The 24,344-nt window shown below is 42.1% G+C and overlaps 1 protein-coding gene across 1 annotated transcript in view; it reads left to right on the top strand.

Annotated features, from left to right (window-relative positions):
- The window catches only part of LOC135221672 (pre-mRNA-splicing factor ISY1 homolog), a 214,129-nt gene that overhangs the window by 170,320 nt on the left and 19,465 nt on the right, over nucleotides 1-24,344 (top strand). The window contains exons 5-6 of the mRNA XM_064259392.1: nucleotides 9,141-9,328; nucleotides 10,396-10,529. Coding sequence (XP_064115462.1) covers nucleotides 9,141-9,328; nucleotides 10,396-10,529 — 322 coding nt within the window. The remainder of the gene's footprint in view (nucleotides 1-9,140; nucleotides 9,329-10,395; nucleotides 10,530-24,344) is intronic.

Here is a 24,344-nt window from a genome sequence, read left to right as displayed (position 1 = left end):
TGTGGGTGGGATATCTACTACCATTCAACTTCTCTCCTCCCCTCTCGAACAGACCCCGTCTCAATTGGACATATGCTCGTGACTCCCTGAAGTTCTCAGCTCTTCAGGAGAGTGTTGAAAATGCTGAACAAGGGTGTGATAGAAGTAAGGCGTCCTTCTGCAGGGTTTTACAGTCGAATTTTCCTAGTTCGTCAGGAAGACAAGGTTCAAGATGGAGATGCCTCGGACGGTGTTGGCAGTGATAAGGGACAACGACTTCTTGCTGTCAATAGACTTGAAGGATGCTCACTTCCAGATCCCTATTCATCCTTCGTCCAGAAAGTTTCTTCGCCTCACTCTGGGAGAGCAGATCTACCAGTTCAAGGTCCTATGCTTTGAGTTGACTACGTCCCCTTGGGTGTTCACAAGGGTCTTTGCCCTCATCTCAACATGGGCTCATGCTCAGGGGATTCGCCTGTTAAGGTACCTCCAAGGAGAAACTGCTTCAGGACAGAGATCCCTTTCTTCAGTTTTATCAGGAGCTAGGCAAATGGTAAACCTAGAGAAGTCAAATCTGGTTCCCAGCCAGAAAGCTCTTTATCTAGGTATGGTTATAGATACAGCAGCATCAAGAGTTTTCCTGTTGGACCAGAGGTTAGAGAAGTTGTGGTAAGTGGCACACAGGTTCCTGTCACAACCCGAACATCCAGCTCACCAGTGGCAGGTCCTTCTGGGGATTTTGTCTTCTCTGCAGAAGCTGGTCCCTCATGGTCATCTTCATCTTCGGTCTCTGCAGTGGAGACTGAAAGACTTCTGGTTTCTGGCAGGAGATTCCCCTCTACAGAAAGTCCCTCTGTCTGAAGAGGTGAAGCGAGACTGTTGGTGGTTGGACGACCAGTATCTTTCGGTGGGAATCCCTCTGTGTTCTCCCCCTCCAGACTTCCTTCTGTTTTCAGATGCCTCCATCTTGGGTTGGGGTGCTCATCTGGGAGACCTTGTTGCGTTAGGTACGTTTAGTGTGCAGAAGACAAGCTGCTTTGCTTCAACATTTTGGAGTTGAAAGCATCTTTAATGGGTCTGAGAGAGTTTCGGGAGAAGGTAGAGGGTCATTCGGTTGTTTTGATGTCCAACAACACCACGGTGGTCACCTATGTGAACAAGTGGGGCGGTCTGGTGTCTCGTCACCTCCATTTGTTGACAGTCGAGATACGCCAGTGGACGATTGACAACTCAGTGGAGCTCTTGTCAGGTACATTCCAGGCAAGAGGAATGTGCTCGCCAACAGTCTGAGTCATTGGAACCAAATCTTGGGCACGGAGCAGTCTGCATCAGGTCGTGGCAAACAGGCTTTTTTAAGTTTGGGGGAATCATATGCTAGACCTCTTCTCAACTTGCTTCAACAGGAAGCTGAAAGTTTACTGTTCAGTGGTCCCAGTTCCTCTTGCTTTAGCATAGGACGCCCTCCAACACCCTTGGGACAAACTCGAGGTGTGCGCCTTCCCTCTGTTCTGCCTGATCCGTCAAGTTCTGAACAGGGTAATGAACTCTGGAAACCTCAGGATGACTTTGGTGGCTCCTTTGTGGCCACAAGCAGTGGTTCACAGATCTGTCTCTTCTGTTAGAGGTTCCAAGAGAGATTCCCCAGTGGTGGCAACTTCTTTGTCAGCCTCATGTTGAAAGGTTTCACCATTCTGTAGAATCCCTGTCTCTTCACGGATGGAGATGATCAAGTATCTCCTCCATGTGAGAGGTTTTTCTCAGGGGGCAGCAGGACTTACCAGTTATCTCAGGAAGTCCTCTCCAGCAGTTTACCAGGGAAATTGGGCAGTCTACTGTGATTGGTGTCATCGATAGGGTTTCTCTCCACTCAAAACCTCTGTTCAGCATGTAGCAGAATTTTTTATCTTCCTCAGGGATGAGAAAGGTCTTTCTGTTTGCTATCAGGGGCTACAGAGCAGCGCTAGGTTTGGTGTTACATCTGAAAGGCATGGCGATCTCTTCATCCTTGGATATCATGCTCAGGGGTTTCGAACAGACCTGTTCTCCAAGGGAACTCGGGCCTCCCATGTGGGATGTTTCGCTTGCACTGAGAAGTCTAACTCGAGCCCAATTTGAGCCCTTGCATCGATCATCAGACAGAGATCTGATGCTAAAGACAGTTTTCCTGTTGGCCTTAGCTTCTTTGAAAAGAGTTGAGCAGCTTCATGTCCTGGAATTCTTGGCTAAGACCCAGAATCCCTATGGGCATGATGACAGATTTGCCTTTCCCCCCCCTCCCATCCCATCATTGAATTACTTTGTAGACGATGACCCGCAAGAGCTCTTGGTATGTCTTGTCAGAGCCCTACGATACTATCATAAAAGGTCCCATCATCTAGGACCTAGGTGTCGTAGACTTTTGATTAGCATTGGTTGATTCAGAAAAGAAATTTCCAAGAACATATTTCATTCTGGATACGTGAGACGATCAAGCAGGCTTACTCATCTCTTGATGGTTCTGTCACTGAGTGTGTGCAGGCTAGAGCACATGATGTCAGAGGCATAAGTTCCTCTCTGGCATTTAAGAAAAACTTTGCTGCTCATAGAATTTTGAACACTAGTTCCTGGTTGCTTCAATCCATGTTCACTTCATTTTACCTAAGAGACATTGCCCACAGGTCTTTGGACACGTTCTCCTTGGGTCCTTTGGTGGCTGCTCAACAAGTTGTGTAATTCACCCAGTCCCCTACACAGGGCAATTTGTATCTTACCTATGATGATTGTGTGGAAGAGAGAATGAGTGAGTTGGCTTGTCTCTTTCTTTCTCTTTGTTCTTTTCTTCTTCCTATGGGCATGTTGAGGAATAGACACATCATATGCTGGAGTGTTCTGATACGGGTGACTAAGGTAGTCATTCTGAAAGTTGTTGTGCTTTATGTTTTTGAAATAATCAAACCTCTTGTTCAGTAGCAAATACTTGAGGAGTGGTAACAAACCCCTGTGGCTAACATGGTTTGTTATGTGAACAGTCAGAGTTTTCTTTGGTTCCCTAGACGCAATGAATTTGCTCATATAACATTGTATTTCAACCCAGGTGCCTCAGTTGTCAGATACCAGTTTATCTTCTCAGGGGCATCAGACCACCTTCTTTAAAACTCATTCTTCTAGGAAGGGTGGTCAGGTGGGTTAACTCCCAGCCAGTTTAGGATACTTGTACCTCCCTCCAAGTATTAGTACATCCTATTGTTAAGACCAAAGGTTTGTTCTCCATATGAACAAATGGCAAATTTTTAATCAATTTGTATTTTTCATAGCTAACAAACTTGAGGCCTTAATGTTTTACTGCCCACCTCTAGCCGCCCCTCTCTTTTGTTATAGTTCCTGGGTTGGGGGAAAGACTGAAAGCATCATGAGGTACAGTGCGTAGTTTCTGACCAGCTATCACCTTGTATGTGCAGGAGTTGCCAGATCTCACAGATTCCTTACTTTACAATCTTTTATTGTTTTTAACCGGTTACCAGCTGGCGCTTGGAAAATTATCATATTGTTAAGACCGAAGGTTTGTTAGCTGTGAAAAAATGCAAATTGATCAAAAATTTGTCATATTACCTCAGCCCTCAGTTCATTCACACTTCCAGGCACCCGCACCTTCAAACCTTCATCTATCAGATCATTCAATCAATACCATACTTTCAGACATAGAGTCACCACCACCTCTACTCTCGTGCTACTACCAATCCTCTCGACATATTCTGGTCTCATGACTTTTATGGTTTCTTTCTTCCCTTCCCCAGGTAGTCTAGACATCATGTCTCCGCAACAACATTCCTATTACCTGGGATGTACTCCACAACAAAATCAAAATCACTCAAATCCTCTACCATTCACGCAATCCTGGCATCCACTCTTTTTCATTCTCTGCAGATTTTTGGTCTGTACATACCACAAGCCTCACACCATACAGAAATGGTTACAAAGCTTTCACACAGAATCACAATGCAGCCAACTTTCTCTCAACAGTCTGGTATTTTTGCTCTGCTGAACTAAATGCCTTACTTACATACACTATCACTCAATCTCTTTCAATCCCATTCACCACTTGTTTTTGCATCAAACTTCCACCCATAAGCATTCCACTCGCATCCGTATACACTTCTAACTTATTGGCATCTGCACTATAGTCAAGGAAAGCCAACTCTATATCCTTCACTATTTCCCCTTCAATTTCTCAGATGCTTTCACCATCCTTTCATCCCACCTCACAACTGTATTGTTCCTACAGCCTGTCCTTTCTGACAATGGCTTTGCAATTGCTGAACTATCTTTCACAAACTCTTCCAAACTCGATCAATCCTAAAAATCCATGCAACTCTCGTACAGTCCTAGGTTGAGGTAAATTGCTGAACAATCTTTCACAAACTCTTCCAAACTCGATCAATCCTAAAAATCCATGCAACTCTCGTACAGTCCTAGGTTGAGTAAAATTCTCTGCAGATTTTTGGTCTGTACATACCACAAGCCTCACACCATACAGAAATGGTTACAAAGCTTTCACACAGAATCACAATGCAGCCAACTTTCTCTCAACAGTCTGGTATTTTTGCTCTGCTGAACTAAATGCCTTACTTACATACACTATCACTCAATCTCTTTCAATCCCATTCACCACTTGTTTTTGCATCAAACTTCCACCCATAAGCATTCCACTCGCATCCGTATACACTTCTAACTTATTGGCATCTGCACTATAGTCAAGGAAAGCCAACTCTATATCCTTCACTATTTCCCCTTCAATTTCTCAGATGCTTTCACCATCCTTTCATCCCACCTCACAACTGTATTGTTCCTACAGCCTGTCCTTTCTGACAATGGCTTTGCAATTGCTGAACAATCTTTCACAAACTCTTCCAAACTCGATCAATCCTAAAAATCCATGCAACTCTCGTACAGTCCTAGGTTGAGGTAAATCTCTCACTTTTTCTACAAACTTTTCTGCCTTTCATACACCAGACTCACTCACCTTATGGCCTAAAACTCCACCTCATCCTTGAACCACTCACACTCACTCTGGCTTTCACCCCCCTTCCTCTAACGTCTAGTCTTGCTCATTACTGTTTCTTAGTAGTTGAGAAAGCATTTATGGATCTACAATCTTTTGCCATTGGCATCTGATAGAAACCCCTTACCAGATCCATTTTATTGAACACTTTCCTCCTATGCATACTGTTCACACAATCAGACACCACTCATAGGAAATCTTTCTTTCACTGTCACCTCAATTACTCTCCGATAATCAATACACATTCACAGTCTCCCATCAGGCTTTCTTACTGGCACAAATGGAATATTCCAAGCACTCTTACTAGGCTCAATCCTTTCTATCTCTTCACACTGCTCTTCAATATCTTGTGTTACTAGAACCGGGAAATGTTGGGGTTTCTGATAAATCGGTGTATCATCAGTCAGTCGAATGCAGCACCCCAGCAACCTAGCTGTCCCGAAGTCCTCATCAACTTACTCAGTACACCCTTTCTTTCCCACAACTCATACACCTGCTCTTTCTCTTTTTTGCTCAACTTCTCGTTCAACCTCACCTTTTCCCTAAACTTTTCTTTGCTCCACACTTCTGACTTTTCTCCTTCAGCCATCACATCATACCCATTAACATCCTTATCATTACTCATATCGACCTCACTTCTCAAGCTTCCCAACCTATAACCTAGATGTATGCCTCTTCACCTTTTCTTTCTCACATTCCCACACACCTGTACACACACCTTTGGGTCTTTAACATCCATAAATTCCATTGGACATGTGTAACCCACCTTATCTCATAACACGTAGAGCTACCATCCAACATGAAAATTTCACCCAAACTTACTGTATTTACTCCAACATTGGATCTCCATCCTATTTTCACACTCCACACACTCCCAAAATCTCATGGCAATTGGATGGTGTCCATTGTTTACAACTCTATTCCAGAAACCATCTTCAAATTTACTTGTCCATTCAAATTTACTTGTCCATCCTCCTCCACATACAACTTCACACTGGTTTCTTTTCCCTTCCGTATTTCTATCATGTCTTAACTGGGCTACCTTTTCTTTTATTTTCTCATATGCATCTCTCATATGCATCTCTGAAAATCACATCCGCTATAACCAGTATCAATCAACGCTTTCAATAACACTCCACCACATTCTACTCTAGCACACAGGCAACAATCTACTCATTCCCCCAAAACAGACATTCCCACTTACAAACCCTTCTCTCACATGCAGCACATGTATCCCTTCTATACCAGAAGGCTTACCACAGTAAACCCCCTTCGCAATTAGTTTCCCGGGATTTGTGGTTTGCTGTTGCAGACTTCCTTCATGTGACCCCCCATTCCACATCCTTCACACTTCCTCAGGCAGTTCTTACATGTCCTGGTAAAATGTACAGTCATTCCACAGTTTCTGCAATGATTTCCACCCACTCCTACTCTTTTTTCCACTCAAGCAGTCCCTCACACAATGTCCCACCTTTCCACAGCCAAACCACTTCAGTTCTTTCGCTTTATGCAGTGCACCAACATGTGCCCTCTCTTCCCACAGATGAAACACCCGCCATTAGCCCATCTGCAATCTGCCTTCACATGCCCAGTCCTTTTACACCTGAAGCACTCTTTACTACTACTGTTCACTCTCATCTACTTTTCCCTCACATTCTCATTCACTCTACCCATACTTCCACTCGTAAATCTCTCTCAGCTTCTGCTCCTGCTCCTTTTTCCATTCCCCACATTTGATTGCACATTCTTTCTCCCCCTTTCCTCTCAGTCTCTCCCACACTCCTCCAACAAGGCTTACACTTAGTCCCTCACTCACCATAACATCCTTATAGTACATTCTTCCATTCACCACCTCAGATCCAACATGCATCTCCTTTGGTTCATCCACATCTACTCTCAGGTCCTCCAAGATCTCTAAAACTTCCTCCCAACTTAAGGTCTTTCATGAACATGACTTCTGTTCTTTCTGCTTTTCATTTAGGATTACCCTAATTTTCTCAGGGATGGTGGCCAAGATCTTCCTCATAAGTTGTTTGTTTTCCTCAATTCCTTCCTCCCCATACTTCCTTTTGGCCAATGCTTCTAGCCTTTGGGCATATAAGCCCACTTCTTCCCCAGCGTTTATTTTCGCCTCCTCAAATTCATCATCTTTCCTGTACACTACATTCCCTTTCATTCTTTTCACCTGCCCAATCCCTCTCACTTTTACTGACTCATACTCTGGCTCACCTTAACACATACTTTTATAGCAGATCTTCAACTGTCCATCCAAGAATTCTCCCAGTTGCTTCATTCACACACTATCAGTCTCCCCGTACTTGTTTGCAATACTTCTCATACTCATCAAAAAAACTCATATATTTCTCTTCCCTTGCCAATGCTAAATTTCTCAATCCGAAGAACTTCTCTCAGGAACATTGTCTTGACCTCTATCTCCTCTACCTCACTCAAACTTTCACTACTACTACTACTATTACTTTCGTTCTTCCTATCATCCTCAACTTCTGAGTCCGAACTACCCTTCAAAATCCATTCTGGGGTTACATTGCATTTTAAATATATTCATCAGAAATTATTTACTGGTTTATGATGCATGTTCTGTGGTTACGATGCTTACAACGCCATCCGATGGAAGAAATGTGACTCCAAGAAGGCAAAATAATCAATATTTGAAGGTTTATATGAGTGAAGATGCAGTTTACGTAGTTTTAAATACAGGCAGTCCTCAGTTATCGGTGGATATGGTTATCAGCGATCCGCTTGTCTACCGCCAAAATTTGGCGATTTTCAGTGTCATAATGCGCTGATTCGTGGCTATTGGCACCGATAATAGAGTTATGGTGCTGAAACATACCTAACAGAGGCACCATTAACTGGGTATCGTGCCAAAATCTGGTTATTGGCGCCATTAGAACCATAAATTGCTGATTTTCGGTTATCAGCGGTTTTTGCTTATTATCAGGCTGTTGGAACGGAACCCCCACTGATAATCGGGGACTGCCTGTGCACCCAAAGCATTAAGAAAAAGGTTTTCTTAGGATTTTTGACAATTTTAAACAATGGTTTGGCCAACAACGGTTTTTGGCCTACAGCGCAGCACAAGAACAGAACCCTTGTCATAAACCAGGGAATGCCTGTCATCATTTTTTTTTCTTTAACCCTAACGATACATAAGCGTTTTGTTTAAATATTCATAAGGATTCACAAATGTTGTATTACCTAAATTTGTGTGACAGTTTAGAAAAAATTTTTACTGGTTTAAAGGTATTTTATTAAAATTTTTAGAATCTCTGCTTTACCTCAGTGTTATATTTTATTTATTATAGAAGTGTCACCTTAGATGTTTTTTTCTTCATTTTCACAACTGTCACAGAAATGCTATAAGTAATAACAAACTGCTGTGAATTACATAATTTCGTATAAATGTTATTCAGTGCCAGAGTTGGTTTAATATCACAAGAAAGAGTTAAAAGCATAAACTTGTAAAGTAAGATGTACAAACAAGCAGTCCCCGGTTATTGGCAGACTCGGTTAATGGTGATCCGGTTTTATGGGGCTTGTTTAGTGCTATAATATTGGGGATTTTCAGCGCCATAATGACATTGATAATAGTGCTGAGTTATGGTGCCGATACATATGTATTAGAGGCACCATTAACCGGTAATCGGTGCCATAAATCGCTTATTTTTGGTTAATGGTGCTTTTCGCTTATCATTAAGCCTGTGGAAACGGAACCCCCACTGATAACCGGGGAATAGCCTGTGTTATATGGAGTAAAATTTTCAGTAAATGTAACAGAAAAAACAATATGTACCAATGATAAACTATATAATATAAAAATCAGACTCCATTTAAGTGGTCCGTAAAATAACTTGGAGGTAAACAAATTTGGGAGTCAGGAAATTACTGATAGATATGAAAGAAATTATTGACTAAACTTATAGCAAATAAAAATTAGGAATATTGTATTATACTAATTATGTATAGAAAAAAATTATTGAAGACCTCATAACTTTACTGTATAACATCTTGTCATTGGAATTTTAGCTAAAGGAGGAAGTGTCCTAGTCAAATGAAATTTAAGGTTTAAGATACAAACATTTCATATTTATTTTTATTTCAGGGGTTATATGTATTTTGGAGCTGCAAAAGATTTGCCAGGTGTACGAGAACTTTTTGAGCAAGAACCACCACCACCTCCTCGCAAAACACGAGGAGAATTGATGAAAGATATTGATGCCGATTATTATGGATATCGTGATGACGATGATGGAGTTTTGATACCATTGGAGAGAAAAGCTGAGAGAAAAGGTAAGGTATACAGTGAGGTTATATGGGGGCCCATGATGGCACACATCCTCTCCATTTAGAGGATGTGACCCCCAGGTGCACCCCCCATAGTTCATGCCATTCCAGAAGCAGTGAGGCTAACCATGAATAAGCAGACAGTGTTAAATACCTACCAGTAATTTTTTTAAACAATAATTATAGATGATACTCAGTTTATTAGAGTTTGTTGGTGAGGCCTAACTGGATTACCCAAAATCCAGTCCAATGTCATATACAGTGGGCCCCCTGTATTCACATTCTCCGGATTCACAGACTCAGGCATTCACGGATTTCTCTCTGGAACCATTCCCCCATTATTTGTGGGAAATTTGCCTGTTTGTGGCATTTTTCTTTGAGAAATATGCAGTTTTTTTTAGTCAATTTCATTAGAAAATGAACTTTTTGTGATAATACTATTAAATAAACCAGGCATAAAAATATGTTGTGGGCTTTTCTTGAGTTTCAGCTAACAAAATAGGCCATTTTGAACATTTTCTAGGGATTCTAACTATTTGCTAGGTGGTGCTCATCCCCCACTCCTAGAAACTGTACACACACTGAGAAAAGTGATGGACTCCTAAGGTGGCAGGATGCAACCCAGAATCCACATTATAATAACCACCCAGTTGAATATGATGACTGTGATAGATATAAAAAATTAAATAAAAAAAAAAAATAATACTAAAAAGATTTACCAGACAGTCCTTGTTTTCCCCTTTCCTAACCATAGTGAATGCATATATGATATGAGGTTATGAATTATAAGAATTGAGCCAGTGAATAAATGGTACAAAGTATATTTTATTAATTATTAGCAAAATGATTATGATTATAATACACAAATATGTATAAAAAGGTAACAGTAAGAGCTTGAAATTACTGTGCTTTCTTTAAACATTAGGGAAAGCATCATGTTTGGCATTTGGGAGACAGTTTGCCAGTACAATATATACTGTATATATTAGGGTTCTTTTGAAATTTGGCAATGAATTAAAATACTTATTTTTTTAGAATGATTATCTTTTGATATTTGGACATTTACATTTCAGTGATAAAAGAAGCTGTGAAACGCTACACCAGTAAAAAGCTTGAATCACTGAATGAAGCTGAAGATGGTCCAGATCATGTCACACAGACAGAAGATGAAGAGGAGGAAGAGGATGATGATGATGAAGATTCTCAGGTATGGCTTTTTTATTACGCTGTAACACATACACTTTACTGTGGTAAATGGTAAAGCTTTAAATTATTTTTTAATTACATATGAAATGAAGTGAAAGAGGTTTTGTGACAAAAGGTGAATGTCAAAGAAACCAATGAGCGAAAGAGCAGGCATGAATGGTAATAAAAACAGAATCCATTTATCAGATTTATAAATTCTGATATGTACAGTAAATATATTTGTTCATGTGTAACTTAATTTCATCTGTATGACATACTTGTTAGAATTTTGTACAAATATGAAGGAAGATTTAAATTTATTGAGGTGTATCTCTTGGAATTTTTTTAACATTTGCAATGTTTGCAGTACAAAACCAGGAATAATTCCAACATAAATCAACTTTTATGTATGAGGCCAGCTGACAAAATGTAAATATAGAGTTATACGGTTACATTCATAGCAATCTTCATCTCTTAGAATTTTAATGGTAGTGCAGTTACAGTAGTAATAATATTTAGGCTAACATAATATTCGTTTACCATGAAAATTCTTTATAATTTTTTGGATGAATAACTTTTTTACAGCAATGCGATAATTATCGTACATTATCGTATTGTTGTTTGTGACTGGTGATGAAATGTAAAAGTAATAAAACCATTTCTGGGCTCAGCTCGTGTCGGCCTATGAAATATCCTTAAGATCATTATTTCTAGGTAAAATTAATCTAAAATTACCAGAGAAAAACAAAATTAAGAAAATGTCAGTAAAACTGACTCGCTCACTCTATAAAAGAAGTGTCGGTATGGGAATATAGGCGAGTGGGATCACTACCACGAGTCATTCACCATTTAGACCTTCCAACATAAAATCCCCACCAGAGAGAGCTGATACTAAAGGGTGATGCGGCCGCTACTACTACTACTACCGACGCCACGGACAGCAGCGCCCCTAGCGGTCATCCTTAATCATTAGCTTCACAGCGCTAGAGTGCTTTTTTCCTCTCGTGTTGTTTTCTTGGATTTATCTCATCATTTACGATGGAACGTGCTGCTATTGCTTCGGCTAAGTTAAGTGCCTCATAAGTAGTATTTTCTAGTTTTTTAGTCTTCCAGGGACCAGTATTTTCCTTTTTATAGGTCATATACGGTCTCCCGGTTGACTCGTGGCGGCCGTGTGCCGACTCGTGTTAAGATTTCCCGGTCTCCCATACTGGGACATCTTATACTTATGGGCTTATTATATTTACGTTCATCGTTTATTACATCGTTTTTATAGCTAGGACACAGCCCCTTTACCATTTTCTCTTAGTTTGGTATTTAGGGCTATACCGTGTTTCTGGCCCAGCATCCCAGCTCTTGCTCTTCATCGGCTACCGCTGGCTCCGAGTAGTCAACTGTTCTTCGGAACAGCTTGCCTCCTCCTGGGCTTCTTTCTCTTTTACTAAAAGTGTCTTTTCCTCCTTTACGATGTATTATCAGTGTTATTTAGGGTGTTAGGCTAGCCTAGGTGCTTGTGCCATGGCGGCTTAGGCCACCTGCGATCACGTGTCCCTTAGCACCTTACCCTTCCCCTTCCCTCCCTACCAGGTATAGGGAGGGGTCTGGTGGATCTCCTTGGTTGCCATGACAACCACAGTAGCCTACCTCCCTCTCCCTCTGAGGAGGCCTGGAGCTCCATCCCAGCTGGGGTTTAGGGCGACCACTTGTCTCGGGTACCGGGTTACCGAGCGGGTAGCTGTAGTGACGGGAGGGGGTAGGCCACCCCCCCCCCCCCCCCCTTCTCTCTCTCTCTCCCGCCGTGTTACGCCGGGAACCCCCACCTATTGCCTCAGTCCCACCCTTCCCCTACCGTAACGAACGGAGCCTCCGCTGAAGCCGGGGGCCCCTTTGGTTATAGGTCCCGTCTGGCTCCGCCAGTGGGCGGGGTGGACATTACTAGTGGTCTGTTGCTTGCCTACTATATCCTGTTTTCCGCTACCGGAGGAGAGCTCGCTCCTTACCCGGGCACTCTTCTAGTAGACGGAAAATTTTATACTTCGTTATATACGGATATACCCTTAATATTACGGTGAATTTTAGTTTTAATTTAATATATGTACTATCTCCGTCGTGGTTTCATGGCTCCTCACCACTCCTGGTTTGAATCTTTTTCCTGTCTCCGGCGTAGCCTTAGACCAACTCCAACCGCCTAGTTACCACACGTATTACGGCGGGGCTCTGGTTTAATCTAACTTACATGCTCCGGCATGCAGCGGAGTATTTGTTAGGCTGTAAGTGTGCACCTGATACTCATGTATCTCTCCACTTACAGGCTACCAACTGTCAGGTCCCAGGTTGCAACGCGACGTTTGTAACGACCCCTGCGCCCATGAAGAGTGTAGGACCCACGCCCTGTGTGCCACCACCCACAACGGACTGATCGTTTGGCACCCGGAGGCTTGCACCATCTGCTACGACCTCGTTAGTCAGCTTTTGGGTGGGGTAAGTCTACTCTTAGACTTTTCTTGGTCTTATCACTACTAACACTTAGCTTTAAGCTTCGTTAACCCTATCTCCGCCGTTAGAAGCTTCATATCGCCTTCTCTTTCAGGCTGCCGCCGTGAAGGAAGTCGCCCTGGCAACCCTGAAGGCTTGGGTGGGCGGCTTCGGGAAGAACGCCGCCAAGGGCCAGCCGTATATTCTTGATAAGAAGCTGGCCGTTCAGATCTTCCCCGGTGGCAAGTCGACCGGTTACGTGGACCCCATCTCGGCAGCCCTCTCATAGCCTCGATTCAGCAGGAGGTGCAGCAGGCGTTCGGGTCCGTCTCCACGCAGGAGCCGGTCCCAGATGTGGCCAACCTGGACCTGAATATTGAGCCTATGGCGGTAGGGGCAGAGGATTTGTTGGTTGAGGTAGGTGTGTCGGGCGCCCAAGGTCTTTCCTTGGGTGCTCCTGGATCTTCTTCCCTGTCCCTTCTTCTGCTTCATTCCAAGGCTTCACGGGATCTGAGATCTCTGCCCGCTCTCCCGCTCTTTCTGTACCCCTGAAGGTGAAGGGACAGAGAGAACAGAAGACACTGCATAAGACGACTTCTAAGAAGTCGTCGTCTTCTTCAGCTAGGAAGTCTACGACTTCCTACGCTGACGCGGTGAAAGCAAAGCCTAGCTCTTCCTATTCTAAGAGCTCTAGAAGCAAGGCTTCTAAGGAGAAGGCTCGCGCTCCGGCCGAGCCAACGCCTTCTCCGGCATCTACCGGATCTACTCCGGTAACTCCTGTTGGGGTGGCGGGACCGAGCTCCTTTGATCCCACCACCTTTTCAGCAGTTGTGATGCAACAAGTGGGAGAGATGGTTGGCTCTCTGGGCTCTAAGTTTGAACAGATGTTTGCACAGCTGTCAAACACCATCAACCAGTCTGGCCAGTCCATTCAAGATCTCTCTAACCGAGTTAGAGAGCACGACGACCGCTTTGCTGGTCTTAACCAGGCTCCTCAGCCAAGCTCCCCTGTAGGAGGTACTGGTGTTTTACAGTTAACTCCCTACGAATCCCTACCAGCCTTCTCCATGGATAACCCATGGAGAGTGGCCGCTTATGCCCCCTTCAAGGACGGCATGATTTCTATCCTGGAGTGTGGAACTCGAAGGATTGAGGACTTCGAGTTCTATCCTCCCGGACTGACTCAGCCTTTCATTGGGTATGCTAGGCTGACCGTTGCTGCTCTAACTAGAGAGGATAAGATCTCCCGAGAGACTGTGCTGTATAGTAGGGATCATGCACAGCGGGAATGGGTTCACTGCCTGGAGGATTGGGAGTGTACCAACACCAAACTCCAAGCATTCAAGAGACCATTCACTATTTTCGCTACGGAGGAGGAGGCTTCTCTTCCGTTCGCTACCAAAATAGTTGAAGCAACTCTTCAGGCAGTCCTCAAGGACGAGCCCATGCCACAGCTGAGGGAAGCGGAATCTACTTCTCCGCTCTTCCCGGCCTTTGGAGAATTGTAGGAGAACTTGCCTGCCACGTTCTCAATAGGTAAGCTTAAGCCAGACTGCGCAATGGATCAGTTTGGCGAGAAGCTTCCAAGACTGCCTGATACCCTTATTCAGGCAGAGTTTGATGCCCGTACAAGATTTGGGAGGTCTCTTAACTCCCTGATCATTACGGAAATGGCTGCCCTGTCTTACGCCACAGAACCTTTATTCAAGATTCTGGCTAAATCACAGCTTTAGACAGTCCAAGCTGATGCTTTTGACTTCTTCCTGGCTAGAAGGAACTGCCGAAAGCATGTCTTGCAGGAGGCAACTATCAGGCATGAGCCTAATAGACTCTTAGCTTCCAGCATGTGGGGTGCGGACCTCTTCCCAGAGGCCTCTGTGAATGAGGTGCACCACGAGGCTGCTAGGCTTAACCAGAGCCTTAGAGCTAGATGGGGCATCTCTTCCAAGAGGAAACAAGAGACCGCCCCTGCTGCTGGTAAGAAGCTAAAGAAGACAGGAAGAAGGTTCCAGCCTTACCAGAAGCAACAGCAATTTGTTCAGGCCGTCCCAGTTACACAACAGGGACAGCCGTCTACTTCAAAGCAGACGCAACCCATCCTCCTGTTGTCTCCTCAGAGTCAACCTTCCACCTCTTACGCAGTCTCGCCGGCCTTCAATTCAATGTACGAAAGCCAGGCCTACCCAGCCTTTAATAGGTTCTCTAGGGGTAGCAGGGCGAGGGGCCACTTTCGCCAACGTGGCACAGGAAGAGCTGCAAGAGGTAAACACTTCAGAGGAGGGCACGGAGGTCAACCCGCCCAACACAGTGAGCTCCCCAGGTAGGAGGGAGGCTGTTCCTCTTCCGTCACAGGTGGGGGTTCAGCAATGGGCACAGAGCATCGTGTCCAAAGGATTGGGTTGGAGTTGGATCAAAGATCCTCCTCCAATCAAATCATTCTATCAGGAACCATCAAAGGAATTGACAGATTTATTCGGAGGAACTCCTTCAGAAAGGAGCTATTGCGAGAGTCAAGCATCTAAAATTTCAAGGTCGCTATTCAGCGTGCCAAAGAAAGGCTCAACAAAAAAGAAGGGTAATCTTAGACTTGTCAAAGCTAAACTCTTTCATTCGTTGCGACAAGTTCAAAATGCTTACCATCTCGCAGGTACGGACCTTACTTCCCCGTGGGGCCGTCACAACCTCCATCGATCTTACAGACGCATACTATCATATCCCTATAGCCAGACACTTCCGTCCATTCCTAGGCTTCAAACTAGGAAATCAGACGTTCTCATTCAAAGTGATGCCCTTCGGTCTGAATGTAGCCCCCAGGGTATTCACGAAAGTAGCAGAAGTGGTAGTTCAACAGTTGAGAACTCAAGGGATAATGGTAGCAGCATACCTCGACGATTGGTTGATCTGGGCACCAACGGTCGAGGAATGTCTCAAAGCCACGAAAAAGGTAGTTCAATTTCTGGAACATCTGGGGTTCCCAGATAAACAAAACGAAATCCAGACTCACTCCGGAGTCTCGTTTTCAGTGGCTAGGAATCCAATGGGATTTGTCTTCCCACAATCTGTCAATTCCATGGGTCAAAAGAAAAGAAATAGCCAAGTCTGTGAAACAATTTCTCAAATGCAAACAAACATCAAGGAGAAACCAGGAAAGAATCCTAGGTTCCCTTCAGTTTGCCTCAGTGACAGACATCCTCCTGAAAGCAAGGCTGAAAGATATAAATCGAGTTTGGCGATCGAGAGCAAACGTCAAATCTCGAGACAAGTTGTCAGTAATCCCACAGATCCTTCGCAATCAGCTCCGTCCATGGACAAAAGTGAAGAATCTTGCCAAATTAGTACCCCTTCAATATCCCCTTCCAGTGTTAACCATTCACACGGATGCCTCCCTGTCCGGATAGGGGGGATATTCTCAATTCAAACAAGTTCAGGGGACTTGGTCAGTTCAGTTCCGCCAGCTTCACATAAACGTCCTGGAAGCAATGGCAGTATTTCTTACCCTGAAGAGACTCCTTCCCCGAAGAAGTCTCATCTAAGACTAGTTTTTGGACAGTGCAGTGGTAGTACATTGCATCAACAGAGGAGGTCCAAATCCAAACACGTGAATCATGTCATGATAGCCATCTTTGCGCTAGCAGACAAACACAGATGGCATCTGTCCGCCACTCACCTGGCAGGAGTAAGAAATGTGATAGCAGACGCTTTGTCCCGGTCAGTCCCTCTGGAATCAGAATGGTCCCTGGACGACGGGTCATTCCAGTGGATATGCCGGAGAGTCCCAGGTCTCCAAGTAGATCTCTTCGCCTCACAAGCGAACCACAAGCTCCCTTGCTATGTGGCCCCCAACCTGGACCCTCTGGCTTATGCCACGGACGCCCTGTCGTTAGATTGGAATCAATGGAGGAAAATTTATGTTTTTCCTCCAGTGAATCTTCTTTTGAAAGTCTTGAGCAAGCTGAGGACTTTTCAAGGGACTAGTAGCTCTGATTGCTCCAGACTGGCCAAAAAGCAACTGGTATCCTCTGCTTCTGGAATTGGGTCTCCGACCTCAACGGATTCCCAATCCCAAGCTGTCGCAATCAGTACAAATGAGGACTGTGTTCGCTTCCTCAGGAATTCTTCAGACCCTAACTTTATGGACTTCATGAAGTTTGCGGCTAAAAAAGATGCTAACATTGATCCACAAAACATCCTCTTTTTAGAATCAGATAAAAGAGAGTCAACTATTAGACAATATGACTCAGCTGTTAAAAAATTAGCAATCCTTCCTGAAAGAATCAAACACTACAACCATGACAGTTAACTTAGCTATATCCTTTTTCAGGTCCTTGTTTGAAAAAGGCCTAGCAGCTAGCACTATTACTACTCATAAATCGGCTTTGAAGAAAATCTTTCAGTAGGGTTTCCAGATAGACCTAACAGATCTTACTTTACGTCTATTCCAAAGCCTGTGCTAGACTTAGACCTTCTCAAAGGCCTACTGTAGTTTCATGGTTCTTAAATGATGTCCTCAAACTAGCCTCAGATACTGACCAACTCGTCTTGCACATTCATAATGCTTCTTAGAAAGACGTTATTTTTTGTTAAGCCTGGCTTCAGGAGCCAGAATTTCAGAACTGTCGGCTCTATCCAGAGATGCGGGTCATGTGGAATTCCTCCCCTCAGGAGAAGTTCTACTTTCCCCGGATCGTAGCTTTTTAGCTAAAAATGAGGATCCCCTTGCAAGGTGGGCTCCTTGGAAAGTCATCCCACTTCCGCAAGATCCTTCTCTCTGCCCAGTATCAACTTTAAGAGCCTTTCTATCTCGTACATCCTCTAGATCCTCAGGTTCTCTCTTTATGAGAGAAAAAGGTGGCACTTTATCAGTAAAAGGAATCAGACAACAGATCCTTTACTTCATTAAACAAGCCAACCCTGATTCATTTCCAAAAGCACATGACATCAGAGGAGTAGCCACCTCAGTTAATTACTTCCAACATATGAACTTTGAGGATCTTAAAAAGTATACTGGATAGAAGTCACCGACAGTCTTTAAACGTCATTACCTAAAGTCCTTGGAATCTTTAAAATTTTCTGCAGTAGCAGCGGGAAACATTGTTTCTCCTGATACTGCATAGTAGTTGTAGTATAGATCCAGGTCTCCTTTCTACCTACCTCGTCCAACATGCCTCACCCTATTGCCATGCTACTCGGAATACTCTAGCCTTAGCTGCTAGAATCATAGTGGTGGATTGTCCCTTATTTTTTTTTGCTAGGGACATCCACGTTATGTACATATAATGTACTTCAGTGTTTCTACCCTTATTTTTATGCTAGGGTAGAACACAATGTGTTTGTATATTTTGTAAATATCTTAATTAAGTGAATCATTCTTTATTATTTTTGCCATTACACTATTATGTATTACTATGTCTAATATAAGTTAATTTTAAGTACTTTATATTGATTGCTTTCTTTACATACCATTGTTTAGGATAAGTTAGCTTTAAGTACTTTGTTTGTATACTGTAATGTCCCTGATTCACTTATATTATATATCTCTTTTTTACTATTGGGTTTCATTTGTCCTTATTCCCATCTTGTCTGTTTCTCTGGTACTATTTCATAGGCCGACACGAGCTGAGCCCAGAAAAGGGATTTTGACGTAGGAAAAATCTATTTCTGGGTGATTGGCTCGTGTCGCCCTATGAAACCCACCGTTTTCTTTTACCCACCCTGCAGGACAAGATGTTCATAGATTAAGGATGACTGCTAGGGGCGCTGCTGTCCGTGGCGTCGGTAGTAGTAGTAGTAGCGGCCGCATCACCCTTTAGTATCAGCTCTCTCTGGTGGGGATTTTATGTTGGAAGGTCTAAATGGTGAATGACTCGTGGTAGTGATCCCACTCGCCTATATTCCCATACCGACACTTCTTTTATAGAGTGAGCGAGTCAGTTTTACTGACATTTTCTTAATTTTGTTTTTTTTTTCTCTGGTAATTTTAGATTAAGTTTTACCTAGAAAAATAATGATCTAAGGATATTTCATAGGGCGACACGAGCCAATCACCCAGAAATAGATTTTTTCTACGTCAAAATCCCTTTTTTACCTTATACGTTATTGGTATATCTTCATAATAAATAGCCCATTTGAGGAATAATTCCATATCAATAAAATAAACTTTAATCTATGTGAGGCTAGCTGACAAAATGTAAACGTCAAATCATGGTAGCACTCACAGCAATGTTATTGTTCGGTATCCTTTCAAAATTTTAAACCTTAATGAACGGATAACCTCATATGATTAGCAGTAAACAGGTTTTGGGTGTGGATAGATTCACTCATGATGGACATCAATACTACATGCCATTGTTTTGAAAGAATTGAGCAGGAAAGAGGTTCCAGTTCTTCTACAGCCCATAAATTTACTAATGGCAACTTTTAGACTAGCCAAGATCAAGGAAGCAGGTGATCTTGACTTCAAGGGAGCGGAGCATGTATACTGCCTCTCTCTCAAGTGATGTTTATAAATTTGCTCATAAATATACCAGGGGTTGCTTTTGGTTTTAGTTCTTATCTTTTATGGTAGTATGTCAGATATAATTGTAATTTTGCAAAGAAGCATGCAAAGAAATATTAGGAAAGACTTGTATAATCCAAAAAAGTTACTGTATCTTTGATCTCAGTAAATATACATAAATATTTTACAACAATTATACTCAGAATTTGTTACTGAATTTAGTTCTTTTCTGTTTTGATATTGTATGCGCTGTAATTACAATTTTACAAAATAAATTAGATTTATTTATTAGAAAAAATGTATAACTTGGTAAAATATAGGATTGTCTTGTAAAAGAGGCCCCACAAGGGGTTGTAAATAGTCATTTTCAACATCTCTTAGAAAGTAGGACAATTTTTTTTAATTTTTTCACTTACACTTGTGCATTTGCATATCCTTTTTTCATTTATGTGTTTTTTCTGAAATTGGCCAATCTCAAGAGTTTCCCAGCCTGGGGTGCTGTACAGTGGAACCTCTACATATGAAAGTCCCTACGTACAAAAAATTCAGGTTACAAAAGCAAAGATAAAGATTTTTTTGCTTCTGTGTACGAAAATAATTCAGGTTGCGAAAGGGGAAAGTCCGAGATTCGCCCGGGCTGCCGAGAATAATTTTAAAACTGGCGTGCCGCCAACTCAGTAGACTCGCCACCATCCTCCCGTTCTCCCATTGGTTCCTGATGCTAGTCACTGCCGTAAGATCCTGCTCTCCTATTGGTCAGCATCTGTCCCATCATGCCTCTATGTAAAGGAGTTCCTTGACCATTTTTTGCGGCAGTGTTATCGTAAACACCTGGAATTTGTTCGTTCACATATATTTAGTTTGTTAACGTAAATTCGTGTTAGTGATTTCGCTTTCGTTGAAATTAATGACTTAAATTATTAGCCATTTCTATGGAGATGAAGATGGAGATAATAAAGAAGTGTTAATGTTTTCTGCCATTTGTTAATGTGTTTCGTAAAGTTTAGTGTTAATGTTTTCTGCCATTTAATGTTTTCTGCCATTTTTTAATGTGTTTCGTAAAGTTAAGTGTTCATGTTTTCTGCCGTTTGTCCTCCCCCTCTGTCGCCACTTTTGGACATCACCTCACTTGAAAGGTAAGGTTCCACATTTTACTACATATGTACGTACATGTACACACAGTATTTCTTGTACCCTCTACACTAATACACTTTATTTACAGGTACAGTAATGGTTAGGTTAAGTATTGAATGGTCCAAATTGTTGTATTTCATTGTTTATTGGTCAATTTAGCTTTATTATAAAATTTACTGTGGTATTTTTGTAGGGGTTGGAACGAATTAGGCAATTTACATGTAAAACATAGTTCTATACACGAAAAAATCAGGTTACGAAGGCTGCTTCAGAACGGATTAATTTCGTAACCTGAGGCACTAATGTATATTGATTTTTTATCCCGACTCTTAAGGGAATAGACAGATACCCTCACCAATAATAATAACAGGTTTTGGGTGGTGGACGGATTCACTCATGATGAGTAACATTATGATGTGCCATCGATTTGGGAGAATCGAGTGGAAAAGAGGTGCCATTACGTGTACTTCTATAGTCCATAAATTCACTAATAGCAACTTTTAGACTGGCCAAGATGAGAAACTCAGTGGCTCAGGAGCTTAGTTGCGATCTTGACTTCAAGGGAGGATGTACTGCTTCTGTCTCACAGGACATCTTTTTATAAATTTGCTCATAAATATACCCAGGGGTTACTGTTGGGCTTTAGTTTCTTATCTTTTATGATAGTATGTCAGTTATAAATGTAATTTTACAAAGAAAAGTGCAAAGAAATATTAGAAAAAACATGTATAAATCCAAAAAAGTTACTGCATCCCTACATTAAAGGGTTGGTTGCCTGATGTGCCTTCTCCACTGCCTTCTATCAAAAGGATCATCCTCCACCAAACTTCTCTCTATATCTTCCTTCTCTTTATCTTGTTATCTAATTCTCTGTCTCCCTCTTGATCATCTTTCTCAAACAGGTTCTTCCCAAGCCCTCTTCACCCCCTCCTTGTCATCCATCCTTAACACATGCCCATACCATCTCAGTCGTGACCCTCTTATCACCTCTGAAATCTTTACTAAGCCTGCTCTTCTTCATAACCCTTAATGGACGGATTGCTCCTTGGGAGTAGTAACAACAGGTTTGGGGTGGTGGACAGATTAATCCTGTAGATAAACAATTTTAAGCGCCATTGGTTTCAAAAGAATCGGGCAAAAAGAGATGCCAATGCTTCTATAGCCTATAAATTCACTAATGGCAACTTTTACACTGGCTAAAATCATGAGTCTGGCATCTCAGGACTTCAGTTCTGCTTCTGACTTGACGGGAGAATTCCAGTACTTGTCTCCATCATTCCAATTTCCTTTCCAGATCTTCCCTGCTCTCTGTGCACTGAACAATATCATCCGCATAGAATATGTTCTATGGTACTGCCTCCCTTACTTCCTCTGTTATAACATCCATCACTGTTAAAGATAAATGGGCTCAGAGCTGACCCCTGGTGTAATCCTACTCTCACCTCAAAACCCTCTGTCTCCCCAACACTGCTCCTCACTGTGGTAAACACATTTTGGTACATCTCTTGTATCAATTGCACGTACTTCTCTGGCACCATCTTCTCCCTCAGACTCCTCCATACCTTTTGTCTTGGGACTCGGTCATAAGCCTTTTCAAGGTTAATTACTTTTTTCCCAAATTTCTCCATTAGTTGCCTCAGACAAAATATACCATCTGTTGTAACCTTTCCCTTCATAAATCCCATATGCTCTTTACCTATTTGTACTTCTTCTCTCAGTCTAGCATCTATCATCCTTTCTAGTATCTACAAAGTGTAGGACATCAATTTAATACCCATATAATTACCACACTCTTGGACATCGCCTTTCACTTTAAAAATTGGGATCAATTTACTCCCATGCCACTCAATTGGTATCTTTTCCTGCTCAAAGATCTTTATCATAAGATCTTACAGTATATCCACTCATTCATCTCCTTATGCTTTCCATGCCTTCACAGGAATCATGTCTGGTCCGGTTACCTTCCCATTCTTCATCTTCTTCAGTGCATTTTGTACCTCTTGCCTAAAAAACCTCATTACCATGCCAGTGTTCATGTGCCCATCTTCTCTTATTAGTCTATTATTTTCTTCATTTAACAACTGTTTGAAATATTCATTCCATCTCTTCACAATGTCTTCCTCCTTTCTAAGTACTACACCATCTTGATCTTTTATTTGTTTATGTGTAATATCTTTGGTGCTCTTGTTTCCAGCCTTTGATAGCTTGATCATCTTGTTTAACCTCTTTGGTACCGCATGACGCATAATCGGCTAGATGCTGCATCACGCATTTTTCCAACTTACCCTAGAGTCCTTTTAACCCTGAAAAAAAGTTATACTAACATCTATTCTGCTTTATATATTAATGGAAATGAATGTGAAGTCATGTACACACGTGTATATATATGTATACACACGTACACTCATATACTATACTATATATAACATTTACTTATACTTCTCGCCATATCAACCCATGAATTTTCCCTTTTTTCTGGGGATTTTCTTGAAAAAATAATGCAGCTCTCTCATTAGCCCATGAACAGTTTTCATCATGTTATTATGAAAAAATAAGAATATTAGTATATGCATCCCCAGGCGTAAGGAAAAGTGCATCCCCAAGCGCTCAATTTACCCCTGAAAAAACGTCATGTATGTCTGGCAACATTGTTGGACGATGATCCTCTAATATGTTGGTAACATGTAAACCCACCTTCAACCTCTCGTTCTTTCACATCTTTATCACTTACTTCATCACTTGAGAGCTCGTCACCACTATCATACTCTTCCTGAGAAAGAACATATTCCTTGGTGGAGATATCACAGTACTTACTCATGGTTTTACTGTAAAATTGCAAATAAAACAAAGAAAATCATCAGAGAAAAAAAAATCATGAAAAAACATGCATGAACGCAACCATGACTCTGTATCAATGACGTCATAACCAAGAATGTCCATGATTGGCTGAAAAAATAGTAGGAGGAGCTTAATATATGTTAGTACAGCCTACCCATACCTGCAAAAACCAATAGGAGACAACCCAACACTATGAGCTTCCCTATTGCGCTATGGAGTTATGACAATGTATATACGTCACGGGGAGCGTCATTGTACCCTCCATGACGTTGTAGAAACGTCATGGTCCCGAAGGGGTTAATCCTTCCTTTGTCCACAGCTCATTATACACATCATCATATGACTTTGCTTTAGCTTGGGCTACCACCTTTTTCACCCCCTTGTTTGTCTCTTCCCATCTTTTCTTTGCCTCCTTATCTTTTACTACTTTCTCAATGTCTTCATCCTACCACCAACTCTCCTTTTCTTCCCATATGATACCAGATGGCTCTCCTAGCAGCTCCTTTCCATGCCTTCTCATTACTGCTGCATTTTGTGCCCACCATTCTTGAACATCTTCAATTCCTATATCAATATCTTCCAAAACCCTCTTCTTAAACTCTCTCTTCTTATCCCCTTCCCTCACTAATTTGTACCATTTAATTTTCCTTATCCCTTTAGCTTTGGTTTTTCTTTCCCTTTTTATCTTTAAATCCATATAGCAATCTGTGTTGGAGGCTACATGGTCACCTGGAATAACTTTGCAATTCTTGACTTCAACCAGCTTTATCCTTTATACAGGAAGTAGTCTATCTGGGAGTATCTTCCCCCACTCAGTTGTAAATGTAATTTTGCAAAGAAATATTAGAAAAAACATATGCTACAAATAAAAAAGTTAGTACTGAAGTTCGTTCT

The sequence above is a fragment of the Macrobrachium nipponense genome, chromosome 3 (genome assembly GCF_015104395.2).
Source record: "Macrobrachium nipponense isolate FS-2020 chromosome 3, ASM1510439v2, whole genome shotgun sequence".
Lineage (NCBI taxonomy): Eukaryota > Metazoa > Arthropoda > Malacostraca > Decapoda > Palaemonidae > Macrobrachium > Macrobrachium nipponense.
The sequence above is the reverse complement of the archived record's forward strand: the minus strand, read 5'-3'. Positions and strand labels throughout refer to the sequence as shown.